The sequence below is a fragment of the Thamnophis sirtalis genome, unplaced genomic scaffold, assembly GCF_051295495.1.
Source record: "Thamnophis sirtalis isolate CommonGarterSnake01/CBP01778 unplaced genomic scaffold, rThaSir2_p1.2 scaffold_11, whole genome shotgun sequence".
Classification (NCBI taxonomy): Eukaryota; Metazoa; Chordata; class Lepidosauria; order Squamata; family Natricidae; genus Thamnophis; species Thamnophis sirtalis.
The window spans coordinates 43,559,655-43,586,553 of record NW_028261391.1 but is presented as its reverse complement, the minus strand read 5'-3'; the positions used below and the strand labels follow the sequence as shown (position 1 = coordinate 43,586,553).

At 38.4% G+C, this 26,899-nt stretch overlaps 2 protein-coding genes across 3 annotated transcripts in view; one reads left to right on the top strand and one right to left on the bottom strand.

Annotated features, from left to right (window-relative positions):
* Nucleotides 1-1,586, bottom strand: part of ENTPD1 (ectonucleoside triphosphate diphosphohydrolase 1) — a 56,214-nt gene extending 54,628 nt beyond the window's left edge. Inside the window, exon 1 of the mRNA XM_014052128.2 lies at nucleotides 968-1,586. The gene's annotated coding sequence lies outside the window, so the exon portion shown is untranslated. The remainder of the gene's footprint in view (nucleotides 1-967) is intronic.
* Nucleotides 1,587-6,873: 5,287 nt separating this feature from the next.
* Nucleotides 6,874-26,352, top strand: TCTN3 (tectonic family member 3). Of its 2 annotated transcripts, none has more exons than XM_087725691.1 (14): nucleotides 6,874-7,134; nucleotides 7,297-7,423; nucleotides 8,239-8,360; nucleotides 9,609-9,739; nucleotides 10,012-10,120; nucleotides 11,405-11,523; nucleotides 13,300-13,335; nucleotides 13,704-13,778; nucleotides 13,896-14,021; nucleotides 15,738-15,833; nucleotides 17,692-17,789; nucleotides 20,320-20,485; nucleotides 20,854-20,979; nucleotides 25,033-26,352. In XM_087725691.1, exons 1-14 carry the CDS (start codon nucleotides 6,921-6,923, stop codon nucleotides 25,060-25,062), a joined length of 1,575 nt encoding a protein of 524 aa, XP_087581817.1. In that variant the 5' UTR covers nucleotides 6,874-6,920; the 3' UTR covers nucleotides 25,063-26,352. The 2 variants fall into 2 exon arrangements, with proteins under 2 accessions (XP_087581817.1, XP_013907601.2); XM_014052126.2 differs by having other exon boundaries at nucleotides 23,095-26,352.
* Nucleotides 26,353-26,899: the final 547 nt, after the last annotated feature.

Below are 26,899 nucleotides of genomic sequence, written 5' to 3'. Positions count from 1 at the left end.
GATTGTTGGGGGCAATATGCTGACTCTCTGTAAACCGCTTAGAGAGGGCTGAAAGCCCTATGAAGTGGTATATAAGTCTACTGCTATTGCTATTGCTAATAAAACCGGGAGCAACCCACTTCTGATTTTCTTTATAAAAATGTAATAAATTATGTTATAAATTGTGCTAAAAAGCTGGGAAAGCAGCACAATGATCTTCATTTAAGGAGAGATGGAGAATTGTATAACAGCTCTGGTTGCTGGTGATATGAAATCCTTTTAATACCTTAATTAAGCTTCACTTAATATCATAACAGTGGATAAGAACCATAATAGGAACCAAAACATATAAAAATCAATCACACTACATACCAATCTATAGCACTTAGCACAATAATATTCCATTGTTTATCATAACTAATTTCTGGTATAGAAGGATTTCTGAAATGAAGTAATATCTTAGAATAATCCCCATTTCTGTAGAAAAAAATTCTATGGTGTAGAGAAGATACTTTTTTTGTGCACCTGATCAACACTTGCCTGGGTTTAGTTTTATTAGATGTCTGGCAAAAGGATAGTTTGTCCTCTTTTTTGCCCTCATGTCCTCTGTTCAGAAGGCACAGCCTTAAAATCAAATATGTCCCAGCTTTCTGAGTATTTTTTTTTTAAATTGGGTTGTTTTTACAACAGTAATGATTCAAAATTTCATACATTGTGATCTTGAAAATAGCCTGCTTCTTTCTTTTCCTCATCTATCAACAAATTTGACAAACTAGATGTATGTTAATGATCTTTTTCCTAATTCTAGCAATTGGCTTCAATCCAACCACTTAAAATCCATGATCTTTGTAGTCAATAGATTGCATGGCTTGCTTTATGTTTCTGTGATAAAACTTGAAAAGCATGTCATCATCAATTCAATGTTATTGCTAGCATATGTATTCTTGAAAACTAGTCTTTCTGATGCTGGAAAAGTAATTTTACATACCTGTAGGTCTAAGTACATTTTTTGCAGTATTTGCTGTAATTTTTGTCGCAGCTGCCAAGAAAGTTAAAACAGTTTTTGTGTATCCTCCTTTTCTCTTCAGCTGTCCTTCCTTTGAATTGTCCGTTCTCCTTTCTCCATTCAGATATATGGTAAATATCGCTGGTATTGAAAGTTGAGCAGGGCTGGTTCTGCCTGGTACTTGAATGGAAGTGCAGCGGGAAACACAAGGTTGTAGGATAGACTGGTGAGTCAAAAAAACATTCTGGAAGAAGGCAGTGAGAAACCAGTGCCATAGTATTACCTGAAAATTTCTTGACTGTATCCCAGTATCTTCAGAGTCAAGTACAGTTGGAGGGATAATAAAGCATAATAAATGCTACAAACATAGTTCCCAGATGAAGTGAGCTGCAGCTCATTGCAGTTTATGTCTTTTAATAAAATTGTCTGTTCAGAAAAGGTACAACCAGTCTAATTTAAATTCCCTCGCCTTATGGTTGAGAAGCATTTGTAAATATTTTGTGTTTCTTTTCCAATATTTATACAGCTTGCATCATAGGCTGGTTAAAGTTGACAGAAAATTTCTATGACAGCATTGTAAAATAGTGCTCTATAAAAACTGCTGGTCAGAGATGGGGCAGAGATCGGTTTGTATTTCGGATAGTGGTGTGTACCAAGGACCCGTGGGTAGCCAGAAGAACTGAGGCAGAGACAGGAATAAAAGGCTAACAAGTTTATTCCTTTAAAGTACAAGCTAACACTTCAGAACCGGCTTAGATAGGAACGCGCGCTGCTCGTTTGGACAGCTCCCTATTTATAGAGGAGCTGTCAAACGATCAGCCAATCGGCTGTCGAGCGCTTTCCCGCTCAAACCTTTAGTCAGCGCAAACTCAGAACACAACACTCCTCCCCCCTTAAGTTCGCGCAGGCGTAGTCCTGCAAGTAAGCTGGACGCCGCCTGATGCGGCCTGATGCCCTAGGCCCTTCTGCTTCGCTTGGAGGCTCTGGCTGTTCGACCGAGGACTCTGCATCGGAGGACGGCGATCGCCTGGGCCGCTGGAGAACGCAGGATGGTGCTGGCCCACCAGGTAAGTCGCCGCTTCGGTTTGGGACTGAGGCTGCCGGATCGCGGTTGACCTCCTCGTTTCCTGGCTCTGCGTTGGTTGTCGTGCCCGTCTGGGTTGGCAGGTCGGTTGACTGCTGCTGGCTTGTTGGAGGTTGGTGCCTGCTCCGCAACTGGTCGCAATGGCGCTTCCAGACTCTGCCGTCGAGGAGCCTGACCCTGTAGGAGCAGGGCCCGGTCTGATCGGTTATTATGCCCGGTAGCCACAAGGGATGTCCTACATAATTCCGGGCATACACTGCCTCCCCCTGGCTGAAGGAACGGGGTCCCCCCCGGGAATCTAACGGGGTGGCCACGGAGTAAGTGGGGTGCAAACGGTCTAAGGTTGTCCTCAGTCGGCGTCCCATAAGGAGCTCGGCCGGGCTAGTGTTAGTCTCTGGCGAGGGAGTCGTATGTTGGGCGAGTAAAAAAGCGTCAATCCTTTCCTGCCAGGGAAGGTGGTCTAGCTTGGCCAGAGACTCTTTGACGGAGCGGACAGCGCGCTCCGCCGAGCCATTGCTAGCGGGGTGGAACGGGGAGGTGAGGGCATGTCGGATGCCTTGGGAAGCAAGGAAGGCTTCAAACTTGGCAGCTGTCAGTTGCGGTCCATTGTCGGACACCAACACGTCGGGCAGGCCATGGGTGGCAAATAAGCGACGCAGGGTCGCTATTAGCGCATCTGCAGTGGTAGTGGACATGTGGACGACCTCGAGCCATTTCGAGAAAGCATCCACAACGACAAGGAGCATGTGGCCGTGAATAGGGCCAGCAAAATCAATGTGAATGCGGGACCATGGAGCCGAAGGTGGCTCCCACGATCGCGGCTCAGCTTTTGGTGGCAGCGCCTGGGCACTTTGGCATTTCAGGCAGCCGGCGACATGGTCGGCGATGCCTTGGTCTAGCTTAGGCCACCATACATAACTTCTACCTAAGGCTTTCATGCGGACAATTCCCGGGTGAGCGTGATGAAGCTGCCGCAAGACAGTAGTCCTCAGTGAGGCAGGTACGACAACCCTATGGCCCCATAGCAAACAGCCGCGCTGAACGGAGAGCTCCGCTAGGCGAGATTTAAAGGGAAGGTAAACGGTGTCTACGGGGTCCTTTGGCCACCCCCGCTTAACCCAGTCTAGCACCCGGGAAATTACCTGATCCCTTGCGGACTCCCGGGCGATGTCGGCGGCAGAGAGAGGAAGATTGAGGTCGTCGATTAGGAAGACCGGCGCGGCAGCAGCAGGGTCGTCCACGGCCTCTGGCAGGGGGCAGCGGCTGAGAGCATCAGCGTGGGCGATCTGCTTCCCTGGTCTGTAGTTCAGCTGATAATCGTAGGAGGCCAGGAACACAAACCAGCGGGTCATGCGTGGGGAGAGAACCTGTGGGGCAGGGCGATCTCCTGCCATCAGCCCTAGCAGGGGCTTGTGATCGGTGACAATTTGGAATGGGCGGCCGTACAAGTAATGGTGGAACCGGCGCACCCCAGCCACAATGGCAAGAGCCTCTTTATCAATTTGGGCATAGTTACGTTCAGCGGCAGAGAGCGTGCGGGAAAAATAGGCAACTGGCACCTCTGCTCCGCTGGGTAACTGATGGGACAGGACGGCGCCCACCCCATAGGGTGAAGCGTCACAAGCGAGCACAAGGGGTAAGTGCTCGCTGTATTGCACTAAGACATCGTTGGAAACAAGCAGGTGCTTGACTGCTAAGAACGCGGAGGCTTCCCGGCGGCCCCACAGCCACGGGGCACCTGAGTCAAGGAGACGATGTAGTGGCTCAGCGACTGTCGCCTTGTGGGGAAGGAAGACAGCATAAAAATTGAGTAGGCCTAAAAAGGCCTGTAATTCAGCTCTGTTCTTTGGGGCAGGGGCCTCAACGATGGCTTTGGTTTTGGCAGCCGTGGGGTGGATGCCCTTGCCATCGATGAGGAACCCTAAGAATTCTATCTGGGATACCGCAACCTGGCATTTGTCTCTCTTAACCTTCAGGCCCACTTTCTGGAATCTTTGGAGAACCATGCGCAAACGTGCCATGAGTTCCTCCATGGAGGTGGCTGAAACAAGGACGTCGTCGAAATAGGGGACGACGCCTTGTAGTCCTTGGAGCAGCCTCTCCATTAAGCTCTGGAACAGTCCCGGGGCAATGCTGACCCCAAACTGCAGTCTGCGGCAACGGAACGCACCTCGGTGCGTGACAATTGTCTGTGCTTCAGCGGCTTCATCGTCCACGACCAGCTGTTGATAGGCTTGGGCGAGGTCGAGCTTCGCGAACATAGTCCCCTCGCCCAAGGTGTGCAGCAGATGTTGAACCACCGGTACTGGGTATGCGTGGGAAGGCAAGGCACGGTTGATGGAGCAGCGGTAATCAGCGCAAATCCTCACGCTGCCATCCGGCTTGATGGGTAGCACAATGGGTGTTTCCCATCTGGCATGGTCCACTGGCTCCAAAATGCCCTGAGCCACTAACTTGTCCAGTTCAGCGTCCACTTTTGGTTTGAGGGCGATGGGCACCCGGCGAGGCTTCATCCGCACCGGCTGTACGGACGGGTCGAGGTTAAAGGAAACCGGCGTGCCCGTGTACTTGCCTAATCTGCCATCGAAGACTTCGGGGAACTCGTTGACCAGGCAGTCGAGTGCGTTGGAGCTGAGGTGGTGAATTCCGTTGATCTGCAGACCCAGGGACTGGAACCAGTCGAGGCCGAGAAGGCTGGGCAGCCGTCCGTCGACTATGATGAGGGGTAGGCGGCCGTCAAACCCCTTGAACTGCACTCTGACCTTGCGGGTGCCAATTATTGGGATCAGGTTGCCCTGATAGTCTCTCAGTGTGATATGGCAATCGTTCAGCTGGCGTTTCGAAAGCTGCGGCACGATGCGTTTGATGGTGCTCCATGACACGATGGATGTGGCAGACCCAGTGTCGAGCTCCATCTCGCAGGGCTTCCCCTCGACCATGACTGTCAGTTGAATTTTCTTCTGAAGTTGGTTGCACGAGAGACTATGGTGAGAGTTACGGAGAATGGAATGGCAGTCCACTCTCGCTTTCTTAGGGCCCTCTGTTCTGGGACGATATGGCCGCGACCTCTCAGTCTGTGACTCGGACGAGGACATGGGCTGTGCGGCTCGGCACACTCGAGCGATGTGACCTTTCCTGCCACAGCGCTGGCAGAGGGCTTGCCTGAATCTGCACTCAGCTCTTTCGTGGTTACCTCCGCAACCACTACATGCAGATTTAGGCCTGCCCTTTTTCCGTTGCCAGCTCTTTCTGCTCGCCTCATCAAGGCGGTTGATGTCCTCATTATCTGCTTCAGCATCGGAATCTTCGCTTTCCGAGTCTGGCTGGCTGGTTACTGTGTTAAAGGCATTGGCAGGCTGCGCGGCGTTGGCGGCCCGGGCTTTCGCGATGGTGGCTAGGGAAGCAGCAGCTATTTCGGAGGCTCGAACTTCTTCGAAGGCCTTCTGGAACGACAAGTCTGATTTTGTTAGCAGCCTCTTCTGTAATTTGAGGTCGCGGAGGCCACACACTAAACGGTCGAGAAGGGCTTCATCTAAGTCCCGGAACTCGCAGTGCAGGGCGGCGGATCGTAGGGCAGCAACGTAGGCACTCACAGACTCCCCCTCAGCTTGGCTGCGCTGATGGAAGGCGTGCCGGCTGGCTATCTTAGACGGGGACGGAGCGTAATGGCTCTTCAGTTTGGCCATTAGCTCAGGCCACGGAACGGCCTTTATCGGGTCAGGAGCTGTCAGAGCTCTGGCTGTGTGGAAAACGTCTGAGCCACACACCGACAAGAAAAACGCGCATTTCCTCTCATCTGTCAGCTCGGTAAGGTCGTGTGCGACCAGGAAGCATTCAAATCGAGCCGTGTACGACTCCCATGTCTCGGCTCCATAGTTGAATGGCGCGAAATTTAACGTGGCCATTCCTGTCAGAACCAACGACGTCTCGTCGCGGTATGATTAAGCGCGGTTCTAGTGACTCAGCGAGTGACTTCAGCTATCAGTGACTTCAGCTTCTCGTACCTCAGTTTGGCAATCCCACCTTCGTCGCCAGTGGTGTGTACCAAGGACCCGTGGGTAGCCAGAAGAACTGAGGCAGAGACAGGAATAAAAGGCTAACAAGTTTATTCCTTTAAAGTACAAGCTAACACTTCAGAACCGGCTTAGATAGGAACGCGCGCTGCTCGTTTGGACAGCTCCCTATTTATAGAGGAGCTGTCAAACGATCAGCCAATCGGCTGTCGAGCGCTTTCCCGCTCAAACCTTTAGTCAGCGCAAACTCAGAACACAACAGATAGTATAAATCATAACCTACAAATAACAATTGCAATAACTAAACTGAAATAATTAAAGTTATTGATGGGACTCAGATTTAAAGCTCTTAATTCTCTCATTACTGAATGCAGGTATATTGCATTTCAGAATTTTCAACCTTCCGGTAAGCAAAAAACAAACAAACAACCGTGTTGGAAAGAGAGGCAATACGGTTGCCTCAAACGAGAGGCTCTTTTAAGGATAGATAAAAGATGATAAGGAAAAAAAGGATTTTAAAAAAGCTCATTTCAGGCTTTAGTGCTTAAAATACAAACCGAACTCCATCCCATCTCTGACCTGTCGTTTCTTTACAGGACCGTATCACGATAGTGTCTTTGTTACAATTGTGTCTTTTTCAGGATACCTGTTACGCTATCCAATCACAACTTCCATAAAACCTGCGCGGCGTCAAAAACACAAGGATCTTTTTCCATCTCTATAATTTTCTAGTTCTATGGGTTTATGAAAGCACGTTACGGGTGACGTTCTGTCGCCTTCTAGGCAAACGTCATATCTTTGCGACTCAGTCTCTAAGCAACGCAGAAATGCCTTTGCTATGGCAGCGTGGCGGCTCCTGTTCCCATTGCTGCTCTTGCTGTCGGAGATGTGGTCGAAGACCGAGACTGATAACGTCACCCTAAAAGCGGAAAACTCCACAGATGAAACGGCCCCCACTGGGACGGTCCCCAGCGAAACGTCCTTCCCCGGGACCTCCCCAAGCGGGACCTCCCCAAGCAGAACTCCCGGCATGCAGACAGAAGAAAGTGCTGGTGAGATGGGAGGAAGTGTGGGCTATGTCCCAAAGGCATGTGCCCCTCTTTCCTTTGAAGCGAATTACCCCCTTTATCGACTTTTTTTTTGTTTTGATTTTTTTGCATTGTTTTAAAAATCTTTGCTCATACTGCTTATGTATCCCACCAATGTTTTCTCAGGCTGCCCCTGTGACCTGCATCCAGGCTTCTGCGACATCAATTGCTGTTGTGATTCACACTGTGGTTCAGAATGCAACCTTGGTGCCCCTGGGTGTCCCTTCTCTTTCTGCCTTCCAGGCAGTACCAGGTGAATATGAAGATTTTATTTAGCTTTCTAGACATCCTACCAAGACTGGAAGCTTCAACTGGTCAAGAAGGCAATGGCACGGACAGGGATGGGTATGCCTCAATATATCCGTGGGACACCTCTGCTTTGTGAACTGCACCGGTGCTTCTGGGTGCAATTCAAGGTGCTGGTCATCACCTATAAAGCTGTACATGGTATAGGACCAGATTATTTGAGAGATCTCCTGCTTCCCATGATTTCTGCTTGGCCAAAATGTGCCAGCAGAGTTAGTACCCTCTGGATACCTTTGATTAAACAGTACTATCTTTTGGGACCCAGGAACTGTGCCTTTTTGTGTGGCAGCATTGCCTCTTGGAATGAAACCCCCCTGAAATCCATGTGACTCCCATTATGTTGGCATTCCGTAAAATTTTAAGGACTGGCTGTTTTTACAGGCTTAAGGTTAATTTGAATGGAGAGTATTATCAAGTGTGTTTTTGTACAGAATGACCAGATGCCATTTTGTTCTGTAGTGGTCTATTGTGTATTAAATGGTCAGCTGCTCAGAATTGAGCAGTACTTGAAATAAATAAATAATTGAATCTAGAAAACATATTGGAATCATATTTTTGTGATTGAATAAAAGCACAGTTTTGGAATTGGAGGAGCAGCTTTTAAATTGCTTTTAATGTTAAGTTTTATTGTGTACCAAAAACCAAGTAACCCTTGAATTTAGCTCTATGCTTTGAAAGCTTTTGTTTGATATATATTGTTAATCTGAGTTTGTGTAAACAATGTTCTTTAAGATATTTTTCTGTATTTGTATTTTTCCTTAGGGCTGTGAGTCGGGTGTGTTTGGAAAAGTCCCTGATTTTCCGAAATAACACTCCCTTCCATACTGAAATTCTTCCAGGTCCTGAGAGATGTATATTACTCTTCTGTATACAGTTAAATGATTGTAAGTTTGACTTTTTGTCTACAACTAATTATACTCTTCGATTGCAGCTATTCTCTGAATCTAATTTTAGGAATAGAAATACAAATCATAATGCTTATTTTCTGAAGATTAAAGGACAATATAATAGATTTTGTTTATCATTTTCATTTTCAAATCTTGTCATTTTTCATTTGTCATTATGGTTTCAATTTTTCTAAACACTTTCCTTTTCTCTCTATATTTCTTTCTGATATATTTCTTTCTGATTCTCTCAATATTTCTTTCTGATTCTCTCAATATTTCTTTCTGATAGTAAAATGATGGCTAACTCTTAGAATTCTATTTTTTTCATAAAAATAAACCCACAGTATTAGAAGAACATCTTAATTTAAATATATGAATAGTGTAGTATTACAGTACAGGTAGTCCTCAACTCATGACCAGAATTGAGCCCAACTTTATATATTGGTAAGAGAAATTTCTTAAGTGAATTTTGCCCACATTTTACAACTTTTCTTGTCACATTTGTTAAGTTAAATTAGTTAAGTGAATCTGGTTTCCCCATTGACTTTGCTCATCAGAAGGTTGCAAAAGGTGACCATATGACCCCAGGGCACTGCAACTGTCATAAATATGAGTCAGTTATCAAGCCTCCGAATGTAAATCACACGACCATGGGGATGCTACAGGGGTCATAAGTGTGAAAAATAGTCATAAGTCAATTTTTCAGTTCTGTTGTAACTTTGAATGATCAAAGGACTACCTTTATAAGTAGTATATAGTATAATATATTTACTTTTCTCTGGAATAGTTTTTCCAATATCTATTTCATTAATAACTTACCTAGGAAAATTTGTACATCAAATCAAATTGGGGTATCAATACATAAAGCCAATTTGTCTGCTACAAGACTCTAATTATGTACTGTGTAGATTTTTGTTTCTGTTAAAGGGCAAGTGATGTTTGATTTGAAAAATGCAACCTCTTTATACCTTATTCACCAAATATCTTCTATTATTCAATTTTTGCACAGATGCACAAATGCTTCTGCCCTAAACCAGTGAGATGGACAACTAATGTAACAGAAAAGGCATATATACAAGCCCTCTGACAAAAAAAAGGAAAGAACTTGCAAAAATTACACTATTATAGCTCAGATTAAAAAAGGATATAGAGAGGGAATAACATTTATTACATTTGCAATATGGGATGCCCTTTTAACACTGTGATGTTACTGTTGTGCTTCCCCTATCCATATTTTATTTTTAGCCACACTGAACTATTTACAAGTGCCACAGAAGGTGACAGAAGTAAATTTCCCAGTACTTTTAGCACAATATGGAAGGCCATCATTCATCCCTTCAGAACAAGTTTGGCCTTCTCCATCTGCCTTTTATCAAGTGAGTTGGTTGTTCAATATCCCCCTCCCCCTTTGAGATATTTGTAGTAGTGGAAAAATGTGAAGCAGACCAGATTTAGATTTTTATAATTTTAGCCTTATCTCAACAAGGTAAGACTTGCCTAGTAGCTTGCAATGTAAGATTAGTTAATAATTATGTGAAATAGATGAAAAATGTTGGCTTTAAAAAAAATCAAGTTAAAGCTTAAGTTCTTTTTCTGTACGGGCTATTCTAGGAATTAGTCTTTTTTACCTCTTCTGTTTCCATTCCAGGTAGGAGATCCAATTCAGATTTATTATGCTGCCTCATCTACACTAAGTGTGCTTAAGCAACCTGTGGGCATTGGAACTAGTCAGATTTGCACTGATGAGAATCCTGCTGGTGAGCATTGAGTTTTTAGTAATGTTCTAGCACCAGGTCACAAAGTTTATTGGATTTGGTAACTGATTACAGGTAGTCCTTGATTAATAACTATTCATTTAGCTATAGTTCAAAATTATAATGACACTGCACAAGATTTAACAGTTGATTCTCTTAGCATCCAGCTTGCAATTATTACAATTGCAGCAGTCTGCTGTCATGTGATTACCATTTGTGACCTTCATTGCCATCTTCTGACAAGCACAGTCAGAGGAGAAGCCAGCAGGAGGTGATCATATGACATCATGCCAAACAATTGCAGCTATCTGCTTAATGATAGCACACCAAAACTGCCAGAATTGCCAGTGTAAGTTGCCAGTATAAGTCATCATGGTCATGTGACATAGTACTTTATGACACTGTCACTTACTAAAAGTATTGCCAGTCTCAATTACTACCATTAAACATTGTTAAGTGAGGACTAACTACTTTTTCAAGAAGCCACCATATGCTGTAGTGTTTTTAACATTGCATAATTGATAGGAAAAATAAATACATTATTTAATTCCTGTAAATGGAGGGGGAGCAAATTTATGAGAAAGAAATGGTAGATGGAACATAGTAATCTTAATTGTGAGCCCATGCCTAGGCGTAAGAACCAATGTAAGAAACATATTGAGATACAGCCTACCATTTTTGGAAAGAAATGTTTTATTGCCAGCACTGTACTGACAGATTGGAAAATTAAATTTTAGTCAGGGCAAAACTAATGAGCCAACTTTCAAATTCTTTAGGGCATTGTCATTCTTGAGTATTACTGATTGACATTTTAGGAGTGTGACAAATGGCAACATGGTTCCTAAGCAGTCTTACATAGCAGCTCAATTTTCAAAAATACCCAATTCTAGGTGGAGTCTCAGATTCTGGAAGAAAAGTAAAAGCTTAGTCAGGTACAGGCTTCTCCAATAAGATATGCAGTCTGATATGCAGATTCTGAAACTAGCTCTTTATAAAAGTGTTGGTTGTTATTGTTGTGATACTCTATCAGGTGACAATGTAGTCAGAGCCTTTGAAGTACAAAGTTCAGTATATAAAAGATATACTGTACTGTGAAGGTGACATTGTCAAAAAATAAGATTCTGGAATTTGGCTGTTTATAACTCTGGTTGAGAGAGAGAGAAAGAGAGGGAAAACATGTATACCGTATATAAATATTAAAAATGTTAACTGCATTTTTGAACTCTTAAGTCAACAATTCCTGTTTGTCTGTCTTTCTTTACTTCTTACAGTATGTTCATTTCTTAGGTTTCCTGGAAAGTAAAACTACCAGCTGTATTAGGATCTTTACTGACCTGATGAGCAGTTGTACCTCTGACCCTGCATTGGATGCAGCTTCATATTATCGTAACTTCAGCGTATTGCAGGTGTAAAATCTGACCTCCCATGAAGCATATTAATTTGCTATTTTGTTTATTATGGTTTGTTGCACAGTCAGCCAGATATTTAGACCGGATTTGGCATTCTTGCTGGCCTCTTGAGTCCTTCCCAAAGATCTGGGATAGGCAAATGTGGATGTTGTTGCAGGATATAAGCTATTTCAAGTAAAACTGTCTTTTGCTTGTAATTGATTGATGAATTTGTCAATACTGAGGATCTCCAAATGGTTACTATTGTTGTTATTATTTTATTTCTTCGTTAAGATTATTGGCTGTCCAACTTCAGTGGACTCTTATGCATATTTATTAGTAAAAGTAAGCCTGTATACTTTTTATGTGTCAAAGAAAGAGGAGGAGGTGAATTTAGTTACTACTTTCTTCTATAGAAAATTAGAAATTTTGGGAAATATTATCTATTGGCCTGTTACTGGCAGGAATTCAAGTCCTATAAAAATGTATTGTATATGATATTAATGTAAAAGACAATTATGTCAACTAATATGAAATGCTAGCATTCTGGAAAAAGAGATAATATAATTAATTGCAACAAATGTTTGTATTATCAACAGCACCTGTGAAGTTCTGTGATAACAACTAAAGGAAGAGTCCTGATTTAGATCTGGGACTTTTCTAAAGAGAATTATTTTCCTTGTTTAAAAACAGATATCTCATCTAGGAAGATATCTTTTTTAAGGCAGGTGATCTGTGGGTTCAGCCCTATGGAAGCATTATAGGCAGACTCCCTCAAGTAGGTTTATGGTTAAATCTTTGTAAGTTGTTTTATGTTTTATATATCTGATCAGATGAGGGAAAAGATACATAAATACAAATAAAATAGAAAATGGAGACATACATAGGCATAAAATCAAGAATGTCTCATCAATCTAAACCCTTTCTCCACAGTTGTGTTTTTAGTGAGTAAAATTATATATAAATAGGAGACTTAGAACTTAGATACTAGTATGTAGGATCAAAACTTATAATTATTTTAGTTATAAAATCTCCATTTCACTTTCTTGCAATTGTTAGGTTTTAATAAAGAACTAAATGTTCTTTATTAAAACCTAACAATAAAACCTCTCAAAATAAATTTCATCTTGTTACTTCCTAAACATGGATATTAATAATTCTATGCATTGAAGCAAATAGAAGTTCAACAGCTCTTGTAGTGAAACTTTTGATTAGAATTAATTGTTTCTGCATGACTTATTTACAGAATAACCTGATCCTCAAAGATCACTTGTGGCAAATTCTGGAAACCAGAATATTGTTAGATCTATACCCTTGTAGAAAAACTTGACTGCAGGTAGTCCTTGACTTACAATAATTTGATTGTTGATCCTTCAAAGTTATAACTGCACTGACTTATGACTGTTTTTCACACTTATGACCTTCGCAGCATCATGATCAGAATTTGAATGCTTAGCAACTGATATGTACTTATAATGGTGGCAGTATCGCAGAGTCTTGTGAGTTTCTGACAAAGGGGAAGTCAGATTCATTTAAGAATCACATGATTCAGTTAACAACTGCAGTGATTCACTTAGCAACGGTCTTGCTTATCAGGGGAAAATTTGGGCTCAATAGAGGTCAGAGGTCGAGGACTACCTGTATTCTGAAACAATCCTCCATTCCTACTGAGAGAAGGGGAGAAATTATGCAGAAAATTAGGCTGTAAAGAAGATTAAAACCTCACATTTATGGCCTGTATGGGTTTATGGCAAAATGAGGCATCTATAGTTTGGGTTTTCTTTTCTTTTTCAGGTCCCAGTCAATTTTAGCGATTTTCACCTCTTCGAGGTAAATTATATTGACTATTTCCATCTTTCCATTTTTAATTTAAGGAAATTCCATCTTGAAATAACATGGGATTATTTGGACTAATATGAAGTGGGAAAGGAAGTGGGGTTCTAGATATATTTAAGAAATTAGATTTGGAATGATAACTGGTTTACTTATGTTAGTCATGACTTGATTATTGGGATCAAAGAGGTCACTAGTTCAGAAGGAAACAAATAAGTGAGTTATTATGTAAAATTATGTGGAGTAATTTTAGAAATCGTAACATTTTAGAAATTACAAAATTTTCTGATTTAAATGGTTGTGATTGAATCATGTGAGGTGAAGTTGTTTTTTTTAAATTGAGTATATGTTTTGGTCCTATACAGGTCCACATTATCCCACATTCAGAGCCTGCAGCTCCTGGGCTGAATGGTAATACATGCCACAATGTTGTTTCTGAGGTATTTAGCTACATCAACAATTGCTTTTTTTCTATAATAGAAAAGGGGGAAAATAAGCTAAAGATTATTCATGAGCATATCTTGTTTTTTACTGATCTGTATTTGCTGTATTTCTAGGTGAATTATGAGATGGAGTTTAATGGGATCCATGGAATCCAAAAGGTTTACGTTCAGTTCAAATTGACCAATATATCTGGGAATCCAGGAGTCACATTACAACAAAGTTTTTCTCTGCATTTTGGGGTCAGTACTTATATCTTCAGACTGGGTTCAAAGTATACAACTAAACTTTCTATTGTATTTAACCCAGTGGCAAGAGTTTCTGGATTAGTGTTTGTTGTGTCTCTCGACAGCTTTGATTCTGTATAAATACAATAAATGAGCCTTAGCACCAAGCAAGCTGGTAGACATGGTTCCATATCAATTTCATGGCTTTACGCAATTGCATAAAGATCTGCATTGTGGAAAAATTGTTGCAAGGATGATGTAGAAGTCTAGATTCTTTTCTGTCCCACCAAAGTTTCAAGCTTCTTAAATAAGTTTTTTTTTTTAAAAAAATGACATTGGGCTATATAGCACTATAATGTAAACTAATATGGCAGCTAGAAAAGGGTGCTATTTTTAATATAGAATAGCAGACAGTTTTAAATATGTTTGCTGAAATTAAAGGGGGAAAATATGCATGGTTTTGGAAACATTACTATCTGGCTAGCTATTATCAGGGGAAAAAAAATGACAATCCACATGTTGCTTAAATAGATGTGAGTTTTGCAACAAACATTTCAATGGACCAGAGCACTTCCTCACTAGTAATCAAATACCCAGATTTAGCAGGAATTAAATCCAGGTAAACAATCAATCAGTAAACAACAGCCTAATTAAGGAACTATGAAGGAGAAAAATATTCCCTTCCAGCAGTGACAGAGCGAGCTGCTGTAGATATACAGAGAGCAAACCCCACTCCTCTACCACAGAAGGGTGACAAAATGTATGCAAGGAAACAAACAAGCTCATAAATCACTAAGAACTCAACATGCACAGGGATTTTAGAGGGATTTGTTTGCTATCTATATGCTTTTCATGCTTTCATTGTTGGATTGATTTATGATTTTGTTTCAAGTATTTTAATATATTTTAGTGTCTATATCTCTAGCCTAGATAGCTTCAAAATAACCTATTAAAATACCTTTTAATAAACAATTCTACCATATTAAAGCACTTTGGAGTTCTTTTTAAGTAGAAAAGTTGGACAAATACTTTAAATGTATCAATTGTACAGCAGGTAAACATTAAAAAAGCCTGAAAATATATTTGGTGGGTATGAAACTCAGATATACCTAAAATATGACCTTTAGAAATCCAAAAGTATGGACTGTCTTAAACATTTCTGGACAAATCCTTATTTTCTTCTCAATATTTGATAATTTAGATAAATACAATTGATTATGTTTTATTTGCTTTTTCCCAATTCTCTGTCATTTCCATATGGATGTCTTTCATCCATGGATGTACAATTGATATTATAAGATGTATTGTTTCATTCTTGTTTGATTAATCTCTCTGATAATTTCTGAGTTGCCTTGCAATTCACTATTGTATGGTATTTCAGTTTTTTACTTTTTAAAAAAAAAAAGTCTTCTTTACAAATCTTTATAGACACAGTTACAGCCACAGTTCTTGCCACAGTAGGAGAGTTGTTTGATATTGCATTTTTTCCAAGACATTTTTCAATTTTCCAGTCTATTCTATTTTCCTGATACAGGATTCCATAGTAGTGTCCTGAGTACTAAGAAGGTCAATTGGATACTGCCACCTGCTGGGCATTTTTAAAGGAGTACTGGATAACAAAAATGTAGGCATGCGTGGCCCTGACCTGAGAAAGGTCAGACTCATTTCTTTGGCATTCTAAATGTAACATTCTCTCCCTACCCCTTCCTGCCATTTTTCTGTTTCTTACAGAGCAGAAGACCTTCTTTGACCAAACGAAGAAGTGGAAATCCTGGCTATATCAAAGGAGCACCACTAAGAGCTTTATATAATGGGATCCAGCAACATGTATGTTTTCTTACTCTATATTAAATTATGTTTGTCAATAGATGTGTGGGTATAAGCTTTAGACTAGAAATGGCAATCCTTTTTCTTATGGCCTACCAAAATTGTGCACACGTGCCTACACCGTTTCCGGCTTCCAGAGGGCTGGGGGAGGCCGTTTTGCCCTCCCCAGGCTTCAGGAAAGCCTCTGGAGGGTGGGGATGAAGGGAACAAACTTCTGGTTGGCCTGCTGGAGCTATTTTTTTCACTCCCCTGCCTCCAAAGACTCTCCTGTAGCCTGGGGAAGGTGAAAAATGGCCTCCCTCGGCCCTCTGGAAGGCCGAACATCAGCTGGCTGGCGCTGCACATGCACGCCAGAGTGGACAACTGGGGTGCCAGCAAATATGTCTCTGCCTACCACCTGTGCCACCTGTGGCATGCGTGCCATAAGTTTGCCATCACGGCTTTAGTCGATTGTCCATTGGAAAGCTTTTATTATCCAAGAACATAATACAGAGAAGTTTTCTGTTCCTATGGTTCTTGAAACTAACATATAATTGTATGAAAATAATGCCTTTTGGAACCAGGTTAAGAAACTATATTGCATTTTTACCCACAATCACTAATAAGAGTGTTGTCATTTCTTTATTATGTGAAACCAGCAATTTCTTGTAATAGATTTTTGATCCAGTAATTCCAATACTTTTTTTAGTTTTAAATAATAGCAATTCCATTTTTTTTCTTTTTCTTTCCATTCTTTTTCCCCCCGGGTAGGGATGGGGGAGTTCTATGTATTTTTTTTTTTTTTAATTCTTTGATATCTATTCCACAATTTTCAAAAGCTTTTTAACCCGTAACAAGAAATTTTGTATACAGTTTTCCAGAATAGAATAACACAGTTGGAAGGGACCTTGGACGTCTTCTAGTCCAACCCCCTGCTTAGGCAGGAAACCCTATACCACTTCAGACAAATGGTTGTCCAATCTTTTCTTAAAAACTTCCAGTTTTGGAGCATTCACAACTTCTGGAGGCAAGTTGTTCCACTGATTAATTGTTCTAACTATCAGAATTTTTTTCCTTAGTTCTAAGTTGCTTCTCTCCTTGAGTAGTTTCCATCCATTGCTTCTTGTCCTGCCTTCAGGTGCTTTGGAAAATAGTTTGACTCCCTCTTCTTTGTGACAGCCCCTGAGATATTGGAACACTGCTATAATGTCTCCAAGTTATTTATAACAGGAAGTCAACAGATACAGCTTAAAAACCTGAATTTATAGTGGTATAAATGTTTAGAACTGGGATTCGCTTGGAATATCCCCAACTGGCAGTTTTATAATTATGGGTACAGGAATGAGGGAAACCATGCGCATTAATAGATCAATTAGCAATAAATTTGACATTTTGGTTAAAATAAAAATACATGCAAAATACACATAGTACCTTCATAGGAGAACACATTATTGCAGTACCAGTCAGAGGTTTTAATAACAAAAAACAACTTTGTGAATATAATAGTTGGTTGTACTGTGACCTTCAAATCCTGGTGGGCTGCCAATCTTTCTTATTTCTTTGTTATATTTAAGCAGCAAGTACAGCATCGAGGAATTCCTGATAGCTCCCTTACTACTGTAAAACTTTTTTTAAATGAAGGTTTGCCAAAAGAATAATGAAATCTTCGCAAGGAAGAATTTTACTGTTTGACTAAACCAGCAAGACACTCAATTTGTTTTTTAAAACTTTAGCAGCCTGTTTTACTATTCAAAATTTGTTCATGTCATAGTTTTACAAATAATAGATAAAAGTTGTATGTGGTACCAGTATCAATCTGTAATTTGTTTTGTGGCTCCACTATATTCTTGTTTAGTTTCATAACACTCCCTTTCCTCAGGTAACCATTTTACAGAACCAAGCTAATGGCTACTGCTCAGCAGCTGAGAGATTTACAGTACAATTTGGGGAGAACGTGAGAACGGGCTGCCAGTTCAGGTAACATCTTATATAGCCATTTACATTTTTGCTTTTTTTTTTTTTGTTAATTTTTTTTAATTTTTATTTTTCAAAACAAACACAACACATAAAATCTTCCTTCTTTACATACTGTAGAAAGTGTATCAGTTGATTACAAAAGGCTTTTGTGCATCTCTTCCACAGTCATCAAGCATAATTCATATTAACTCAAGTATTTTAACTCAGATATTTATACATGTTACCCTTATACCTCCATTTTTATTTGACTATAATTGTTTAAACGTCCTTCATCATAAAATATACCAATATTTAATACATAACCACATACTGGCATTTCATTTAATTCTAAAATCCTCCAATAACACTGAATCCTTATGTCCTATTCTAGCTAAACATCCATAATATTTAATAACAAACTTTTCTAATCCTCCTTTCCAAATCACTGTTTGCAATTTTCATCCAGTTTTCTTACGTTGTACCCATACATATATATAGGTTGTCATCATTATCCCTCCTTTATAACATTTCCCCCCTAATAATCAAAACTTAACTGTATCTAACTTAGTTCTTTTTTATTAACCTTTGTATATAATCCAAAAGGATTTCTAATCTTCCTTTCATGGGTACCATTCAATATTCATATCCAATTATTATCATAACACTACACATTGTATACATTATTATCATTATCAATTATTTATTTAACTATATCTAATATCACTAAATTTCATTGTTTAACTAGTTTTAAGTTATATTCTTCCATCTATCAGTCTGTATCTTTCCCATAACAAAACAATCTTATATCTTCTGCCATTTGTGGTACTAATCCTCTAATCATCTTCTTGATTAGCTTTGTATGGACTTCTCTTAGCAACTCCTTGTTTATAAAATCTCTCATATAATCTTGATGCCCTCTTTCTGTTTCCTTATTTAGTTTGTCTTTGATTGTCAGCAGTGTTATCAATGCTTTTGCTCATAGAATTTCTTTCTTTAAGCCCATAGATTCTTTAATTTTATCTTCTTCTATATCTTGACCTTTGGAATAGATTTCCTCTCCATTTAATTCCTATTTCTGTATTCCATTCTTTCCATTTTCAGGAAAAAACCAATTACCATAGATATCAGCAGGTTTAGTCTCTTTATATTCATTTTCCACTTCGTTTTTTTGAGTTTCAATCACCCCGTTTTGCATTTGATGAACATTCTCAATTTTTTCATCATATTTTCTTGTTATGTGCTCTAGGTATTCCAGTTTTTTCTCTACTATATTTGATAATTTCTGTAGTTCTGAAAATATATTTTGCAAAGTTAAGACCTCTATTTTCTCTTGAGGTTGTGTCATGCTAACAAAGACAGCTGCTCTAGCTTGGAAGGTTAATAAAATTAAAGCATAGATTCACAAAGAACGTTGTTTTCACTTTTCTCTGGTTGAAAATATACTTCAAAGGGACATCTGTGTGTTCTTATCACTCTGTAGCCAAACAGTAAAACCTTGTGGTGCCAAGTCAAAGCAATCCGCGAAAAAAAAACACGTTCCATTTTGAATACACAAAGCTCCGATCAACAAAACCTCTCAGCCTCCGAGCAGAAACACTGTTAAAGAGTTTCTTTTTGTATCTTTTTTGTATTTCAAATTAGAAAAAGAGGTCCAATCTTTAAATGAATTAGAAAAATACCCACAGCAATAAAAGAGGAAAACTTTAATCTATAAATTACAGAGAGTCACAAAGAGAAGATAGAAGAAGAAAACTTAATCCATCCGTTTCAAAAGGTTTGCATAGATTCGATCCATGAAAATAACATTTAAAAAGTAAAATAACCACTGTCCAAAACCATTCCAAATTTAATTCCGCTGTTTGATTCTTCTATTCAATTTAAATTGATTTTTGAGTTTTTATGGCAGTCTCTTTTTTAAAACAATAAAAAATCCTCACCAGCTGGAAACACTTTCTCTTTCCATATCCTTCCGTTTTGGAGCCGCCCCGACTTTGTTAGCCTTGGCTGGATTTTTTGTCGCTGGCTTGAAGAACTTCTCTTGCTTCTTTCAGGGATTTTGCGATATCCCTAAGATCAGCAAGACGTATTCTTCCTGTTCACCGTCTCTTCGGGACGGTTTAGGTCCGTTTGAACCACCCAGCGGCAAAAGTGTTGGTTGTAGTCTCAGAGCATTGAGACCACACAACCATATCGTCGTTGCATTGGCTCCTCCTCTCTACATTTTTGCTCTTCTAATTCAGGTTTCAGATGTACTGTATCAGTTTTGGCACATAAAGTGAAGAATTTTGCTAAATATTCTCCATCATATACTATATGTTCATTGAACATTGAAGGACTTGTGTATAAACATCTCCACAAATATTTCCAGACAATTACTTCCTGAGATTCCAGTTCTAAAAGGACTGGATCTTTGTGTTATCCTTCCTTTATAACTTAGCTAGTTTTCCCATGTAGATCTTTCTCACTGTATTAATAGGAGTAACGTTAGTTCTGTTTAATATCTTTTTTGGTGTTTCATATTTTTGACACATGGTGGCTTGGTCTTTCGCAGTATACCCTTCAAACCTGAGGAAAGAAGTTGTAATAACTTGCAGGAGCCATTTTACCAAGCCTTCGAAGGAGGACTCAGAACAGGGCATTTGGCCATAATTGGCAATGCTGATCCAAGCCATCCAGAGCAATGGACCAGAGTTTTTACCCAGAGGTGTAAGTTGCAGGTAATATGAGAAAGAGTATCCATCTATAGTTTCCTAATAAAAGTTTTGTCACAAGTACCAAAACATATCCTCTCTTATTTTTTCAGCTATATCAAACTAGACATAATTTGTTACAGTCACTGTACATTTGCAGCTTTGTATTCGGAAAGAATTTTTTTCCCACTGGAACCAATGTGCCTGCTGTACATTGTTTGTTCTTCCCACAAATGGAGAGATGGAGGTGACAGAACATTCTGTATCCCTTTGTAGTACTGTGAATTATGTTTTGTACTTGAATGTAAATGTTGCAGTAATTCTGATCTTACTTATGATTATCAACAGGAAGTATTAGGGCTCCTATTATCTAAATTTTGGTATTTTTTTTCTAGGATGGGCATTGTATGATTCCTGTTTCCCTGGAGATTCAGGTGATATGGGCTAATGTAGGCCTCTTATCTAATCCACAAGCTCAAGTGTTAGGTGCACGGTATTATTACCTCTGCAGACCTCTGAAGGTTAGTTTTACATAATGCTGAATTCGAAAGTCATACTAAACTAGGATTTGTTTAATCTCATTTTGTTGAATAAGTAAAAATAATCTGAATTCCCATATTATGTTAAGCAAATGAAACAAATTGCATTATGACTTAACATGTATGAACTCAGTATCTTAAGGTTGTTTTCTGATTTCATGTTTCACATTAAGTTCTAGTTAAATTAAGTGATTGTCTTGATTTATTCATAAATTAGGAATTTTACTAATCAGATTATCTGAATTCAGACATAAAAGGGAATTCTAGTTTTAAAACTAAAGGATGCTTTATTTCATCAAAGGAGATAAAGAGCATGTGTACATTTACCATATTTTTCAGAGTATAAGACGCACCCTTTTTCCTCAAAAAAAGAGGCTGAAAATCTGGGTGCGTCTTATACATCGAATACAGCATTTTATGCTTCTTGAAGCCCCCCCCCTTCACCAAAATGGGTGTGCATACCTTACGGAGGCTTTCAGAAAGCTCCTGGGGGCTGGAGAGGGCAGAAATAAGCAAAAAACTGCCATTTTTGCCCCCCCCCCAGCCCACAACAGCACTCTATAAGCCTCCATAAGGCTATGCATGCAATTTATTTGACAAAAAAATGGACCTTTTTCTCGTTTTGGTCTCCCCACCCCCCAGGAGCACTCTGCAAGCCCCCCCCCCAAGGCTATTCATGCAGGTTTTTTTAAAGGGGGAGGCATTTTTGCAAAAAATGGACTGTTTGGGGGAAGTTTGCAGAGTGCAAAAACATTTTTTTCCTTTTGGAAAGCTCTTAACTGATTGATGAGAATTACATTGATCAAGTGCTGTACCAGCAGAAACAAAGTCTTAGGTGCTGCAGATTGTCAGCGATTTCCTTCTCCAGCACATGGATAAATACACCTGGAAACATCTACATACCTAACTACTCTCTCTCTCTCCCTACCTACCTACTGTATTTCTCTCTCTCCTTCCCTCTCTCTCTCTCTATATATCTATATCTATATCTATATCTATCTATCATCTATCTATCTATCTATCTATCTATCTATCTATCTATCTATCTATCTATCTATCCCTTTATCTACCTACCTACCTACCTACCTACTCTCTCTCTCCCCCTACCTACCTACTGTATTTCTCTCTCTTTCTCTCCCTCTCTATCCCTCTATCTCTCTACCTACCTATTTTTTTAAAAAAATGCCTCTTCAAAACCTTGGTGGGTCTTATACTCCGGTGTGTCTTGTACTCCAGAAAATATGGTATATATGTGAGACTAAAAGAGCTGAAGGCCTGAAGTGACCATTACATTTTATATTAAGAAAAGAACATTATAACAATGACAGAAATGCTAGTATGTACAATAAATATTAAATAAAATCTAGATTTTCTGACTTCCAAGGACTTTATATCTCCAGGGCCTTTGGATTGCTTTACTCATAAGCCATTAAGTAGCACCAGAAAGTTCTGTGCTATGTAAGACTTTTAAAGAACTATAACATTCTGCCAAAAGAACAAATTCACTTACACCCTATTGAGCTATTTAGACACAAGCCAGCCAAAGAAAATTGCCTATTACATTTCATTTTAAGGAAAGGGCATTATGATAATAATGACAGAGGTTCTAATATTTATAATAAATATTAAATAAAACTGTGCTTTCAAATCATTCTGGCAACTGCCTTGTCCAGACAGCTGCCGGAATGATTTGATTACATGCATCTAAATAATCTCTAGGTTCTGTGGACTTCCTTTCTGTATTTATTTTTACTTATGTGATGAAGAAAGTAATGATAAGTCTAGAAAGGATCATCATTTTTCTATACCAATTCCTTTGTTATAAAATATCCTGTCTAGGAAACAGGAAGAATATTCATGACACACAGCTACTTTTTATATCCAAGACCCTTAACAAATGGCACAGGTCTTCTCTTAAATATTCTATTCACTTTAAGATGAAAGGAATAAATAGTAGTCTTAAATTATAAATAGTTCAGTTAGAAATGAAAGAGTTTTGTCCTACATTTTGTTCCTATCCTTTCCCTACATTCTTTCCTCAAAACACTTGATATACGGTAATAGCTAAATAATGTTATATACTCTGTTTTCTTTCAGTCTCTGGGTATTTATATGAACATGTTGCCTTTAACAAGTACAGTTACCTTCACAGATGTTACCAAATGGCCAGAGTCACCACATGGTCAACCTGACGTTTATAGGAAACTTCCATTTGATTTCTTCTTCCCTTTTAAAATGGCATTGAATGAAGCTGGGAATGATTCATGTAACATATTGGGCACTTTGCTGATGTCATTAATGTTTTATGGAATATTTGTGAGCTAATACAGAAAAGAGTAGCATTTCATGTAACATGGAATCAAAAATGGTTGCATGATGAGTGATCGAGTGTTTAAGATTGAGCGCTAGTTTTTTTCCCTAAATTCCTAAAGGAAGGAGGCTCTGCAACATCTATGTGTCAGATAATTGAGATGCATCCCAACCAGTCTAAAGGTTGCATGGAGGATTATGTGGACATTTTGTAAACCAATAGTCCATAATGAATTGACCATATGCTTCCTATGCATAACATTTAATGTTTAGCCCCTGACAGCAATTGTTCCATAAGTGATTGCTGTTTCTGTTTATGGATGGGCTCTGTGTGACAGGCTTGCTACCAGCCTTGCTACCAGCCTGGGAGATGTAAAAGTGGGGTTCAAAAGCAATACTGGTAGAAGTTCTTTTTGTGTTCTGAATTTCTGTTGTCTGTACAACTCCTTGCCTTTCTTCTGCCTAAAGGTGTGTTAGCTTTGAACCAGGCATCTTTAGATTACCATTGACCAAAAAAATCCTTAATCATGGACTCTTAGTATCTTTTTTCAAGATGAACTATATCAAAAGTATGAAGAATCCTGTAATTTTTAGTATACATTTTTCCTATTAGGAGTATGATTGAGATATTTGATAAATTACAAGTCAGTAATTATCACAAGTACTTAGCTTCATAGGTATTATTTAACAGCTAATCTTTTAATTAAACAATTTGATGCTGTTGTTGCTGTGACTGTTTAGAATACCAGTTCTTCATTCGTAGGATGTTCCAGTCTTTCCTAAAAGAATGAGCCTGAACCACCAAAAGCTATAATATAAATCTATATATGTGCCTTAATACCAGAATCACTCTTTAAATTGAAAATATTTGATGAATATTTCATTAAAATAATACACACACACAAAACTGGGAATTTAATGAGCGTTGTAATCTATGACGTTTTCCACTCTCATGTTTTAATGTTTTCATTATCAATTACTGCGTTGTATAAAATTGTGTTTGCAAATATATACTTTGAAATGGTGATATACAGTGGATGTGACAAATTATATCACTGTTCATTGTAGTTTCATATAGTGTTAAAAATTCTAGCATGCTTTCAGTAATTATACTTTGAATTTCCCTTTGCTCAAGCAATTGAACTAATTGAATTCTTATGAATGATTGTTAGCATTTCGCAGCCATACACAATAATGTTAGCCGCTCTTTAATATTTTAAACCATAGAGGTCTTTAAATCTTTTTGGTACCAAATTACTTTTATGTTAAATCCACATGAATGAATGAATGAATGAATGAATGAATGAATGAATGAATGAATGAATGAATGAATGATATCCTTGAGAAGCAAAGGATATTATCAGGGACTAACTCAGAAGGTATTCTTACATTCAGTTTACTTAGCTTTAGGTATTCAATATTTCAGAATAGTAATGGATCCCTGTGGATCTATAGATCCTTTAAGTTAATAATTTCACAAGAGAAATTATTAAAATAACAAGCATTTTAAACTGTTACTAGTTTTATCAAAACATGCGTATATAGATTAGATATTGAATTACCTCCCCACATCAAACCTATTTTGATGAAAAGTAGATATGAATTGGAAACTATTTTAGGGTTTTAGGACGAAAAGTTCATGTTGCATGTACAAAAAAGTGTTGAAATAAAGTTGGATTTAATCTTTTTTTGTATCTTATGTATTCTCATGTACATATTATTCAGCTTTTTTACCTGAAAAAGTTCATACTGTAGCCATGATGATCAGCTAGAAAGAGAATGCTTTTCAAACCTCCAGCTAACATTTCAAAATCTTCTTGAATCGTATAGCAGACAAATACAGTGACCTTCTACCTTGTCAACTCTAAAATAAGGACATTCTATGAAAAACTAATTTAAGAGTCCAAATAGGAGAGTTAGCAATTTATGACTTTCCAGTTGGAGTGCAATAAGACAGTGCTTGGCCAAAAGTCTGGCTTCTCTGTTTTCAAAATACACAGGGTTGTAAGTATTGCTGGAGTACTTGTTCTCAGCAACTGTGTTCAAATATGTTTGCCTTTTCACAACAAGCCCAAAGAAATCACATTAGATTTAAATGATGCTCTAATTCTCAGCCCTATGTGCAATAGAAATTTATATAAATAGGCTGCTTTTTGAAATGGCAAGAAACTAAGGCGGTTTCTCTTAAACATGTATGCATCGAATATTTCTTTCATAAAATGTCATTGCGTATACTATAAATAAAGTGCATAATCCACATATAATCTCAAACCCAATCTTTTGGGATGCTTGGGTGAAAGGTTCCATATTGTTGCAAAGATATTGATGTCTATCTGAATAATAATACTTAGTTTATTTCATATGCAATATTTTCTTAAGTCAAAGAATTGATCAAAAGTATGCAACGTTACTTTATTATCTTTATAAAGCTTATTAAGATTTAATTGTTTTGAATTATATGTGTCTGTAAAGATAAGTTGCTATGAGCTTCCATCAAAGAAAATCAAAATAAATAAAACACCACTGTGCAGCACCATTAGAAAGGTTATAAAATAGGTGATACCTTATTTCAGCACGTATGAACTATATTTTGAGATTTGAAAGTAAAAAGTGAAATTTGACAATTATGTAAATTGATGGAATTCTGTGCTGTTACTAATTATTTTTCCTATTTATATTTTTTTTTACTATGTTTTCTTAGGGTGTTCAGCACAGCACCCAGAGTTAGTTCCTTTTTGTGTGTTTTGGTGTGCTTTGTGTCTCAAGCTTCTATTATCAAATTACATATTAGATAACATGGCAATGTAAGTTTTTTTTAATATTGTCTAATGAAAGCAATAAAATCTTTATTACAAAATTTTTAGTATCTTCAAAAATTGTAAGTTGGATTGTATTTTATTGTTTTAGATTTTAGAAATTATTTTTTAAATAGTTGAATTGAAATGTCAATTTAGGATGATTTGATTCAGTACTGATGAAAATAATTTGTTACTTGGTCTGCACTTTTTGTAAGCATTTTAATTAAAGTATTTTTTTAAAAAACTATTCTGCCTTTTTATCATAAACCTCAAAATGATTACTTTTGTTTGAAGTGATTCTTTTTTATGTTAAATATTGAAATTACAACATTAAATTGGTGCATTTTGATAACTTAATACCATAGCATTAATAGAATCATAAATAAATCCAATAGAGTATATCCTTCCAGGTACACAGTTTTTCCTTAGTACAATATATTCCTTCCCATCAAAAGTTAGCATTTATAGTAGCAAGAGTCAGTGTTCTCACATTTAGCAAAAGTGTAAGAAAGTCATATTGGTATAGTAAGAGGAAAGGCTTATAGATTTTAGCACTTTCATCTTCAATTCCATCATTCATTTAACTCTTTAAGAACTCACTTTCATCTTTGTATTGCATGCTGAATTATTGTTTTCTAGAGGAGATTTTCAGGAGAATTTGGTGCAGAAATCCCTAGTCATGTTTAATCAGAAATCGTGTTTCAAAAAATCTGTTTGTATGTATGGTTCTTATATCTGAGAATTAGCTATTAAAGCGCATGTGATTCCCAATTGTAGAATGGATTTTTCTGATT